This window comes from Gymnoscopelus microlampas (assembly GCF_963454915.1).
Source record: "Gymnoscopelus microlampas genome assembly, chromosome: 22".
Taxonomy (NCBI): Eukaryota; Metazoa; Chordata; class Actinopteri; order Myctophiformes; family Myctophidae; genus Gymnoscopelus; species Gymnoscopelus microlampas.
The window spans coordinates 43,789,769-43,803,121 of NC_139959.1; the positions used below are offsets into that span (position 1 = coordinate 43,789,769).

General features: G+C 42.4%; 1 protein-coding gene across 1 annotated transcript in view; it reads right to left on the reverse strand.

Moving 5' to 3' along the window:
• Window positions 1–13,353, reverse strand: part of LOC311039183 (uncharacterized protein) — a 396,442-nt gene that overhangs the window by 4,129 nt on the left and 378,960 nt on the right. The window contains exons 16-17 of the mRNA XM_084048852.1: window positions 11,338–11,490; window positions 7,958–8,007 (exon numbers count right to left, since the gene is read on the reverse strand). Of these exons, the coding sequence (XP_083904978.1) occupies window positions 7,958–8,007; window positions 11,338–11,490 (203 nt within the window). The remainder of the gene's footprint in view (window positions 1–7,957; window positions 8,008–11,337; window positions 11,491–13,353) is intronic.

Below are 13,353 nucleotides of genomic sequence, written 5' to 3' on the forward strand. Positions count from 1 at the left end.
GAAGGGAAGAAGTTCAGGTGCAGAGGACTGCAGCAGAGGGGATGGGACCGGGTCCAGAGAGCATGAGGTGGGGCGACTAGAGGTAACAAGGAGAAGGACCTCTTTAGAGGAGAGGGGAGAGAAGTGGGATAGAGAGGGGGAGGGAAGAGGAGTAGCTGAAGATAGAGAGGGAGGGGTGGAAGGCAGACGGGTGTGGGTGGTGCGCAGGGCACCAGCCGGGGGAGGAGGGAAGGAGGATCGGATATCGTTCACCTTCTTGTCAAAGAAGTTGGCGAAATCTTCAGGGAGGAGGGACGAGGAGGGAGGAGGGGTTGGTGGTTGCAGGAGAGAGGAGAAAGTTTCAAAGAGTTTTTTAGGGTTAGAAGCAGAAGCCTGAATTTTAGTGCAGAAGAAAACAGCTTTAGCAGCAGATAGAGAGGAGGAAAAAGTAGAAAGGAGAGATTGGAAGGTAAGAAGTAGGCCTGTGACAAACAGCCAAAAAGGGCTTTAGTTTTCGAGACACCCCTACCGGAGTTAGAACCAAACACAACATTTTTTTCTTCATCTCTAAGGCCTCCCATACATGAAATGCATTGTTGTGTAAAAATATTTTACTGCAAAAGTGGTGAAATTGATATATAAAGTTATACACCCCAAACAAAAAATAAAGCCTGCCGTCTAGGGGTTGAGGCATAAAAACTCATGTAGATTCACAATGGAAGCTCTGACAGGTTTAAAACTTTGCATAAATGAAGTCAGGACATTCACCTACATTCTAAAAAAAGACTGAATGTCAATATCTGAATGTAAATAGGAGATACAGTCATTTGAACACATATCTACATAGGCGGAAATGTAAATCTATGTAGAATGTTCTCTTTACTTTGTAGTGGCTCTGACATGAATTGTCATAGCAGGACCTATGATGTCTTGTTTGAAAGGTGTGGTTCTACTGAATCCAGCAATATCAATGGTGTAAAAGTAGCTTTAATACTCATGGAGTTATGTCACTAAACCTATGGTGTCCCAAATGGGGAAAACACGAAACAGTCCTAATGAAATCTACCTGTATCACACAGATTAGTTTTATTTTCAATTAACTTATCAAGGGTGGAAAAATATTAACAAATTCACTTGAGTGGAAGTCCCAACAATGTATGAAATATCCCAAAGTTGAGAAAATGTGAAAATATTATGGAACTTCAACAAGAAAAAGTACAGTAGAACTACAAAGAATTATTTAGCAAATCTGACTGAGGGAAACCAAGCTCCACCCATTTGATGCTCAAAGTTATCCTCATAACAGCAAGTCATTCACTTCTGCAGAGTTTATATCATTTAACATATTTGGGTACAGGTTATACTATTGTATTTGGCTCCACCTGCTCTGTCTGCATCGTATTGCCTGCCTACATGGGCTTCTTCATAAACTGATAGGTACATTTATGCAAATATTTTGGAAAGTGAAAAGATGAGAAGGACCTTGTCAAATCAAGTAGCTAATCAGCTAGCTGGAGAGTGACCTAGCTTAAAGTTACATTTAGTGTAACAGAGCCTGTCCAGAAGCCTGGTTTGGACCCTGATGACTTTGCTAACAACCAGCCAATCTCCAACCTTCCTTTCCTCAGCGAGACCCTGGAAAGAGCAGTAGCTGCACAGCTCCATCAGCACATGTCCAACCATGAACTCTTTGAACCTCTCCAGTCTGGCTACAGAGCCCACCACAGCACCGAGACCGCCCTGATTAAGATCACTGACGATCTCCTCAGGGCTGCTAATTTAGGCCACATCAGTATCCTGGTTCTTCTGTATCTCTGTGCAGCCTTTGACACCGTCTCCCATTCCATCCTCCTCGACCGCCTTTCCACCCACCTCAGACTCACCGGATCCGTTCTCTCCTGGTTCCACTCATACCTGTCCAACAGGCAACAGTTTGTCTCCATAAATGGAACCAGCTCCCACCCAGCCCCAGTAAACCATGGTGTGCCATAGGCTTCTGTACTTGGTCCCATCCTTTTCACCATCTATGCTCCCGCTTGGTCAGATCATCCGCCACCATGGTCTACGTTTCCACTGCTACGCTGACGACACCCAGCTGTACCTCATTACTACACCAACCACTCTGCTACCTCCACAGTCCATAGTCAACTGCCTTCACGAAATAAAGACCTGGATGACCACCAACCTACTCAAACTCAACAGCAAGAAAACAGAGCTCATGGTCATGGGTCCCAGGGCGCAGCTTCAGAGGATTGGTGATTTCCTCCTCCATGTGGATGGCGGCTACATCTCTCCATCCCCTGAGGTTTGCAACCTGGGTGTCATCCTAGATTCTATACCCTCTCCTATCAATCCCACATCAAATCTGTTTCCAAATCCGCCTTCTTCCACCTCAAAAACATTTCCAGACTCCAGCCGTCACTCTCAGACTCTGTTGCTGAGACCCTCATCCACGCTTTCATCTCCTTCCGCCTGGATTACTCTAACGGTGTCTTGTTTGGGCTCCCCAACAAAGCCCTGGACAGGACAGACCTGCCAGACCTGCCCTGGACAGACCTGCCAGATTGCTCATCCACACCAAACGCTGGCAGCACACCACCCCCACCCTCAAACACCTCCACTGGCGTCCGGTTAAATTCCGCATCACCTACAAACTGCTCCTCCTCACCTATAAATCTCTCCATGCCCTAGCCCCACGGTACCTGTCAGACCTCCTCGAGGATTACTCCCCCGGTCTTCTGACTTGGGGCTCCTCACCACCCCTCACAGCAATAAGCGGACCCGCGGCGATCGAGCTTTCAGTGTGGCAGCCCCTGCCCTCTGGAACTCTCTCCCCATGGAGATTCGCCAGACGCCAACACTGGACTGTTTCTAGTCTGCACTGAAGAGACATTATCATTATTATTAGAATCTGCACATCGCCAAGAAAAAAAAACGAAGAGACAGAAGACTGAGACACAACAGCCAAGTCAAGATCTCTCTGAGAGGCAAATAATACATAGAGCTGAAGATATTGAGACAAAGCATGGACCACTTTCTTAAGTATGTCATCATAACCCTTAGTTTAGAGTCATCATTTAATTTCTTTAAAAAACTGTTTTGTCAATTACTTCAGTGAGCTTAATAAAAGCTTTGTCAAAGGTACTGGTCTGCTGTTCTGATTATTTATGTTTTATTTCGGTTTGGCATCTGCTATATTTCGTTTAGAGATTTTATGATGTTTGGCATCATACACAAAGCCATCCGGGTACAATCAACCTTTCTGATGCTGCATGACATACCGTGTCTCTGGTACTCTTACTGTACCTGTCCCAGTCTTAATGTCAGATGTTCTTGTCCTGTATGGCCTTCCCACAAATGAAACAATCTGTCCGTATGTTAAACAATGTTGTATTAACCCTACTCAGTCTTCTTGATGAGCCTGATGCAGGTATTGTTTGCTCTAAGATACCATTATTTTTGAAGGAAAGTATCTCATCTGTATGTCTGTTGAGCAACACTTAGTATGCTTTGAAGGCCTTCTGCTGTGGGCTTTTTGTCATATGGATCTTGTTTCTTTACTTTTTCTGAATGTTTACCAAGGATAATACAATGATGTGACCAGATATTGACATGTTTGTTCATCACACTCCATTCTGCTAAACAAAAAAACAAAACAAAAAAGTACTGTTGTTAGGCTATATGTACACTAACCATATTGTTACCAGTGATACTATAAGACTCTGTTCCAATCTGGTGAAACTGCTATTGTCAATGTAAGCTACTGGACAGGCTCTGTTACGCTAAAGGAACTTTAATCTAGGCCACTCTCCTCTCTACTTGATTTGGCAACAAGGTCCTTCTCATCTTTTCACATTCCAAAATATTTGCAATGATTTACCTATCAGTTTATGAAGAAGTCCACGTAGGCAATACGATGCAGATACAGATAGAGCAGGTGGAGCCATACTAGTATAACCTGAAACCAAATATTTTTAAATGATATACTCTACAGAATTGAATGACTTGCTGTTATGAGGATAACTTTGATCATCAAATGGGTGGAGCTTTGTTTACCTCAGTCAGATTTGCCAAATAATTGTTAAAAGTTCTACTGTAGACCTGCATTTCAAGTTGTATATCTTATAAATATTTTAACAATTTCTCAACTTTGGGACATTTCATACATTGTTGGGACTTCCACTCGAGTGAATTTGTTAATATTTTTCCACCCTTGATAAGTGAATGGAAAATAAAACTAATCTGTGTGATACTGTAGATTTCATTAGGACTGTTTCATGTTTTCCCCATTTGGGACACCATATACGTTTAGTGACATAACTCCATGAGTATTAAAGCTATGTTTACACAATTGATATTGCTGGATTCAGTAGAACCACACCTTTCAAACAAGACATATAGGTCCTGCTATGACAATCCATGTCAGAGTCACTACAAAGTAAAGAGAACATTCTACATAGATTTACATTTCCGCCTATGTAGATATGTGTTCAAATGACTGTATCTCCTATTTACATTCAGATATTGACATTCAGTCTTTTTTTAGAATGTAGAGGAATGTCCTGACTTCATTTATGCAAAGTGTTAAACCTGTCAGAGCTTCCATTGTGAATCTACATGAGTTTTTATGCCTCAACCCCCAGACGGCCAGGCTTTATTTTTTGTTTGGGGTGTAAAACTTTATATATCAATTTCACCACTTTTGCAGTAAAATATTTTTACACAACAATCCATTTCATGTATGGGAGGCCTTAGAGATGAAGAAAAAATATGTTGTGTTTGGTTCTAACTCCGGTAGGGGTACCTCAATTTTTTGGGGCCATTGTCACTAGCCTAAAGGTCCTCCGGGAGGTTGCCATTTCTCCATTTGCGCTCAGCCGCTCTCAGGCTCCGTCTCTCAGTACGCACTGAGTCCGACAACCAGGGGGCAGGTGGAGTTTGGCGTGCAGGCCTGGTGGTGAGGGGACAAAGGTGGTCCAGGGAAGAGGATAGAGTAGAGAAAAGAAGATCAGTGGCAGTATCAGGGGATAGAAGAGCAAAGGATTCAGGGGCAGGGAGAGCAGAGAGAGCAGAAGCGGAAAGATCAGTGGGTGAAAGTGAGCGAAGGTTGCGACGTGAGGAAACCATGTGGGTAGGGAGAGGCTGTGAGGGGGGAGAGGAGAGAGAGAGAGAGTAGGACATGAAGTAGTGATCAGATCATTTCTTACCTTTTCTAACCTTTTCACTGGAAAGAGGAGTGACGGACAGGTTAGCAGTAGAGCAGCATCTGGTGAAGATCAGGTCCAGTTGGTTGCCAGCCTCGTGGGTAGAAGGAGATGGAGAGAGAACTAGGTCGAAGGCGGCGAGAAACGAAAGGAGTGGGTCTCGCTGCTTCTCAGTCGGGAGGTTGAAGTCACCCAGAAGGATGATTCCAGAGCCATCGACCGGGAAGTGAGAGACTAGATGGTCCAGCTCTTCCAGGAAGCCACCAGCAGGGCCCGGTGGGCGATAAACAACTGCAATGGTGAGCTTGACTGGATGAGAAACCGTGACCATGTGAAATTCAAAAGAGTTTGGAGAGAATTGTGACAGTGAGACAGGAGAGTATTTCCATTTTCTGGAAATTAGTAGACCAGCACCACCACCTATCCGCACGGCTCTGGGAGTGTGAGAGAAAGAGTACACATCTGACAGAGCCGCGGCCGTAGCAGTGTTTTCTGGTGGGATCCAGGTCTCAGTCGGAGCAAGGAAGTTGAGGGAGAGCAAGGATGCGTAGGCTGAGATGAAAGCAGCTTTGCCTTCCACCACAGCCGAGTGGCAATTCCAAAGCCCTCCCGTTACCACTTGCTCGACGTGAGTTGACAGAGTAGGATATATTAGATTAGTGGTATCGCGTCATCTGGGTGTAACCCAGTGTTTGTGCGACCACCAGGAAGGGGAGAGGACAGGAATAGGAAGAAAACACATTATAGACCACTAAACCTATACACACTATACACTACTATATTTATCACACTACTATCTATGTCTAGCCTGGGTGCCAGCCTGCTTCGCTACGTTCGGCGGATTTTTTTTTCTCTCTGCGCTTCTCAGTCTAGAATGCACCCGATTGACTCGTCTTTCAGAACTACACAGGAAGTACACAGGAACTACATATGTTACGTTCGGCAACGTCGTTGCTGATTGGATGTTGTTCAAACGAATGACGAATCAAAACGATCACACCGTTTTTTTTGTCCCGCCCCGCACCACAGACCAATCAGAAGCCACGGTAGGTTTGGAACCTTGGCTGCTGTGTCCCGCCTCCTGGAGATAGGAGGCATTCCAGACTGAGAAGCGGAGAGAGAAAAAAAGTCCGCCGAACGCAGCGAAGCAGGCTGGCACCCAGGCTAATCTATGTCACTAGTTAAGCTTAACTGACAGCTTAACTACTAATTATAAAGTTGACACTTTTTAGGTTACTTTAAAAAAACAAATGAAAACACACAGGGACATTAAATACATTGTTATTACAGATATCTAATCTTCAAAGCACAATACTGACTTTCTCATCAATTAATATTCACATTTAGATATTCTGTTCAATTGATTGATCCGTCGCCTCCTCTAACAATACACACAACCCTGTTTGTGATCGACTGTGATGGCTTTGAAGATCCACATGTCCACCGCTTGGTTACCAATGATCTACCAGCTTGTAGATCTGCTATTTTTATTTTAAATAAAGCTTATCTGCAAGATGATCTACAAGCTCACAACGCCTCAAGCGGATCTACAAGCTCACAATGTGGGGTGTTGTGAGCTTTTAGATCTTCTGTTTTTCTTTTAAATAAAGCTTATCTACAAGATGATCTACAAGCTCACAACACGTTATGATGCAACATGTTTTTGCCATGAAGACGATCTATAGCTCACAGTGAATAACTATACGACTAGTTTTCAACTTGTAGATCTACTATTTTTGTTATTTTGAAACATATCCAATCTACAAGCTGACAATGCATTGTGATGCGACATATTGAGAGCTTTGTAGATCAGCTATTTCTGATATGTTTGAATTATAGCCGATCTACAAGACAGACAGACAGACAGACAGTTTGCTGTTTTTAGAATTGCCATGGGTTAAAGATCTGTGCGTGTAGGGGTGGGTGATCTCTCTTTTTATTATTAGTTTGTTCTGTTTTAGTCACTTTACATTATGTTTCTACATTAGGTTATATTTATATATATATTTGTATCTTTGGTTTCCTTTATGTTAGGTAAGAATAGGTTTTGTTTTGTTTGCTTCATAGTCCCACCCTGAGGTAATGGTACATTGTGGTGACCCACATCGAGAGACATTGAGAGACATTCACCAAAGAGGGCTTGTCCCTTTAAGAGCGAGGCTCAGGGGAATATAGACACTTCCGGTTCCGGGTTAAAGTAGTGTTGCTATGCTGCTCGCAGTGAATGAATGAAATGTGTTGTACAGCTCACGGTGTTTAAGTAAACTACCTCAACGTGCCTACGTCTCTTGTCTCGCTGTTTCTTTCTATCTTCAATATCAAATACATCCTTGACTCTTGGTATTTTAAACCTGTGTGTCCTGACTGTTTGGGGAAGGAGGGAATCCATGGTTTATGTTGCACCTAGTGACCCCTAGGCTGGGTTTAACAGATAGATAGATAGATAGATAGATAGATAGATAGATAGATAGATAGATAGATAGATGGTTTATGTTTCACCTAGTGACCCCTAGCCTAGGTTGGAACAGACTAGAGGTGCGGGCTGCTGCGCGGCCCTTCTGTCTAGCCGCTGTTTGTATTGAGAGAGAGAGCATGAGCCCGTATGAAATGATGAATATGAATTCAGTGGAAGCTACTGAAGAGTTTTCAGGACAACATCCAGGGAGAGAGGAGCCAGTATAAAATGACAGACAGACAGACAAACAGACAGACAGACAGACAGACAGACAGACAGACAGACAGACAGACAGACAGACAGACAGACAGATACTCACATCTTGTAAGGAGTTGAGGTTTAATCCAGTCTTCTCCTCCATGTTTCACTCTGTAGGAAGTACAACATGAACATCAACTTTTTTCATGAGTTAAGTTATATATTAACATAACTATTAATTTGCAAACAAAGGGTCCTAAACAATGGCATTACTTTGATTACTTAGATTATTTCAGACCTATATATACTATAACAATGGCATTACTTAGACCTATATTTTCCTGTTCCTTCTGTTGCCACAAAGGAAAATAAATATCCATCAACACATTTGTGCCGTTTCCTGGTAAATGAATGATCGTGTCTCTGTCAACAGAGAGTTGCACGGATCTTACACACAAATCGGTGACCACGTGCCTTGCCAACAGCCAGCAACCTGTGTTGATTGTGTAATCATTCTATTCATTGGTCACCGCTTTTGGTGTGACAGTGTCACACGACTGACTGACTGACTGACTGACTGACTGACTGACTGACTGACTGGTTTGGTTTGGTTTTGTATTACATTAATTGGTCACACCTGTTGACATGACAGAGATTGAGAGAAGACAGAGAGGTTATCCTTTAGTACGGTCGTAGAAGTATTCACATGATTGTTGGATTTGTTGTTGAAAAGAAGAACATCAATGTAAATTAGATATGTCAGTATGCTTGGTGAAGCTCAGCACAGCTCCACACTGTGGCCACTCTGATAGGCTACTCTCTTGATTTCATGTTTACCAAACATACTCGTAATGAGGGGATATTACATAGGATATATCATTCCTTACAAATGAGTTTTAATCTTCAGTAACGCAAAAGTAATCTAACACTTTTCTCAGAAAGTAACCCTGTAATGTAACAGAATACTTTTTTTAATGGCAGTAATCCTTTAACTTAAGGAGTTACTTTTAAAAAGTAACTTTACCCAACACTGTTTGTACAGAAGAGATTGTTTTTGGTGCCCCACTAGAGATACAGTACACAGATCCCCTATTACTATTCATAGTGAACAGATCAACCAGGTATGTTCGTATACATACCTAGGAGTAGTAATAGACCACCTTTTGTCATGGAAAGACCAGATTGAATCAGTGGGTAAGAAGACAAAACAAAGAGTCTATTTCCTTCGCCGTCTGAGATCTTTTGGTGCTAGTAGACAGATTCTTCTTTTGTTTTTCACTTCTGTTATTATGAGTGTCCTGCAGTACTGGTATGGATGTCTGTCTGTAGCTTTAAAGTCACAACTGCTGCAACAAGTGAACATTTGCTCAAAGATTGTTGGACAGCAACCACTTCAGAGGCTCTATACCTCTACGTATGATAAGAGTATGATAAGGTTGGCAAGGAATATCACTTCAAACACTAGCCATGCTTTGTATGGAGAATATAGGTTGCTGCCTTCAGTAAGGAGATACAGTGTTCCTACATACAATAAGGTCAAACTGAAGAGGTCCTTTGTCCATCAGACGACATTGAGGCTTAATCAGGAGTTATAAGCCAGGGGTAGGCTGAGAGGTGGACATTGCTCTTGTCTTTGCAAGTCTTTATGTATGTATTTGTATTTTGTTGTTTTCTTGTGTCATGTCAAATGTGTGTACTGTTATATGTTGCATACATGGCTGTTTCTGGGTCGCAAGACAAATTTCAGTGCAAACTGACAATAAAGTATTATCGTATCGTATTCTCTATTCTGTTACATTTGATCCCTTTTCATGTTGTAAAACAAAAGGGACAAAACTGTTCATTGACTGATGGAGGAACATGAAAGGAATGCTGGGGGTGAATCGAAATACAAATTAAAAGTTGAAATGGACACGAATACGAATACGATTTTTTTTTTTTTTTGGGAGGATCTTGGATTTACCTTTGTGGGTGTACATTATTGTCAGTTGATAAAACCTTTACAATTATAAAAGTTACATAAATGTATCCTATGTTTTGAATCAAGAATCGTTTCGAATCGAGAATCGTTTTGAATCGAGAATCGTTTTGAATCGAATCGTTTGAATCGGAAAAAAAACGCTTTTGAATCGAGAATCGTTTATTTTGAAACAAATCGATAAAAATCGGAATCGTGACCCCAAGAATCGGAATCGAATCAAATCGTGAGATAGCAAACGATTCACAGCCCTAGTCTTAGACCCATCTTAGACCCTCTACTGAGAAACTCACAGAACGGCTTTAACCCGGAGCGAACAACAGGCGGGCAGATACTAGAGCTGAGGAGGATTCTGGAAGGAGTAAGGGAGCAGATCCTCTCAGCGGTGATCACCTTCATTGACTTCCGACGGCTTAACTCATGAACCTTCTCTGGGCCTACGAAGTTCCTGAGAAGATGGTTCAGATGATGGAGACAAGCTCCAGCCAGACTTGAGCCAAGGTTCAAACTCACAACGGCGACACCAAACACTTTGAGATCCTAGCAAGCGTCCTACAGGGTGACACTCTGTGACTCATAATCAATGGCAGAGAGGAAGCACTGGGGTTCACTCTGGTACGGAGGAAGTCAAGGCGAGTACACTCCATCATGATTACTGACCTCGACTATGCAGATGACATTGCCCTAGTCTCGGATACAGCAGAGAAAGGAAGGGAACTACTACTGGCAGTAGAAATGGAGTGCAGGAAGATCGGCATCAGGCTCAATGTCAAGAAAACAAAAGTACTGACTGTTAACACAGAAGAAAAAAACATTGCCACTGCGGACGGGACGATGCTCGAGGCAGACTTCAAATATCTCGGAGGCCTGGATTACTTCACACTTGACTGCCTTAAAGGGAATGAGGAGAGTATGGAAATAAGACATGGTGGAGTCAGTACTGCTGTGTGGGGCTGAGACATTGACCCCCACAGCACAACAGGAAAGGACCCTGGATGGAGTCTACACAAGTCGAATGGCACTACGTGTCACATGGACGGACCACATCAGATATGTGGTCCTCTACGGTGACCTACCACGGGTCACAGACAAGTCAGAGAGAGAAGGATGAGGCTGACAGGGCAGTGTGTCAGGCACCTGGAACTAGTGGCAAGCAAATTTACTCTATGGGAGACAACCCAGTATGAAGCCAGGAAAGGCAAGAAGCGCACCGCCTACGTAGATGCACTGCGGCGCGACAGCTTAGCTAGCAACACTGAAGAGCTCAAGACCCTGATAATAGATAGGAGAGTGTGGAGGGCAGCGATTCAGGAGTCCCGAGTTGGTGTTGGCTAGACCGCACTGGCCTCGTATCACATCGCAATAACAATAAAATTAATAATAATAGTATGATTCATTATTATGTAGGTGATGTATTGCAGATTCATTCTACTCATATTCACCCCTATCCTGCCTACCAACCATTGAAACATTCTAATAGAAACAGTGAACTGACAAACATGGACACAGTTCATTCTACTCACTGGAGAGTCTTAAGTCCAGAGAACAGCTGCAGTGCTGAGTCATTCAGGATGTTGAAACGCAGGTCTAGTTCTTTGAGATGGAGGGATGGATTAGAATGTAGAGCTGAGGCCAGAACTTCACAGCATCTCTCTGACAACCAGCAGTTAGTCAGTCTAAATAAAGAATCAAACATCAGATATTAAATTATTCCTGGGTAGATAAAGTAACCAGTCTGACTGGTTTGGAGTAGAGATACAAGAGCTGAACCCTAACAGGCAGGAGTAACATGAACTAAATAATCTTTACTTGATCTTAAATAATAAAGGTAAACTTCCTGTTGATTTAGTCATTTTCTCTGGAAGGAAGGAAGGAATTAGACTGGATCTGCGGATGTGGATGTAAAATAAACAATCTATAAAACACTCTTCGCAAAGGGTTTTGTGATGTTATATACAGGCTACTGTCAGAATCAGCTTGTTTTCATTTATATGCTAAAAGAGTGACTTTGAGAACGGTTTCTAATCAACTGAGCAATGATGGAGCAATATATGTCTGCATTTGGACTAGTTACATCATGACAAGATAAGTACACAACCCAAAGGTTCAAGAGTCCTTGTACGTTAAGCCCTTTCATCCTCTAGAGTTCAAAGGCCTTTGACAAAACTCTAAAAGAAAACACAAAGACCTGGCTCCTAGAAATAGCTTCCAGTGAATTCAGCTTCACTGCTCTTGGCCTGGTCCTTATAGCCCAGGCGTTTCGGGCCATATTTTGATGGAATCGTGCACTTTACGATAAAAGCATGAAATTTGGCACACAGTTAGAGCATGCCATAAGGAACATTTTTGGCTATAGGGCCATCGCAGATTTTTCCTGTGGTAACCATGGCAGCCATTTTCCAAAATGGCCACCACCTGCTGTTATTTTACCAATAACTCAGGTTCTAGACCACCTAGGATCTTGATTCTGGTGACTAATCCTACATTTTCAAGGATGAGGAATACAGTGGTACTATTTAGATTTGTCCTGTGGTAACCATGGCAGCCATTTTCCAAAATGGCCGCCACCTGCTGTCATTTTACCAATAACTCACGTGCTAGACCACCTAGGATCTTGATTATGGTGACTAATCCTACATTTTCAAGGATGAGGAATACAGCGGTACTATTTACAACATGCTACTTGTTGTTAACTAGTTGTACGAACTCTTGTTTTATTTTTGTATTGTTTTATTGGATCTTGTTTAGTCGATACACTTATTTGTTTTAGCTCGTGCTCATTTGATTTTGCCATTTTTGTCTCATCTGTTTAAGAAAGTAGGTAGCTGATATATTGCACTTTTACCTTAGCGCTAGGTATACTCTTGGTTGCTTGTTTTAGCAGGAAATGTACTTAAAACTTCTGGTGATTAGTAGTTTTCGTTCCCTACCTATGTTGAATACACTTATTGTAAGTCGCTTTGGATAAAAGCGTCTGCTAAATGACTGTAATGTAATGTAATGTAATGTAATGCTACTACCTAACTACATATATCTGGCATTCAGTTAATTAAATAATAGTAAAACCATCAAAATATATTATGGTGTAGTACAGTACATGTTTTCAAACTGACACATGAGAGTCAAGAATGTTTCTTTTATTAGTAGTAGTATTGCATAATTATTTTCAATGGACTATAAGACACAACAAAGGCAGAGTACTCCTGAGTCATAGCCTAATGGCATATAGACCAATTATTTGTTTACCAACATTGAGACTGGACGCACAGGTGATTGTTTCACGCAATCAATTCTCAACCTGTTGTTTTGGGGTGCGCTGGTTTCAGCACACCCCAACCCCCTCTTGTGTGTTGGCTAGTGAGGCGCGTCCTAGCGAGACCTGATAGAATGGGTTTCATTGCGCGCATACTGGTTCCGCGCAGACTGGTTCTTATCAGTGTGACGTCGTCTGTTAAGGGGTCTATTCAATAAAGCCAGATAATCTACACAATGTTAGTTGCACAGTCCACCACAGTAGCAAAGGGCAGTACACTGAAGTG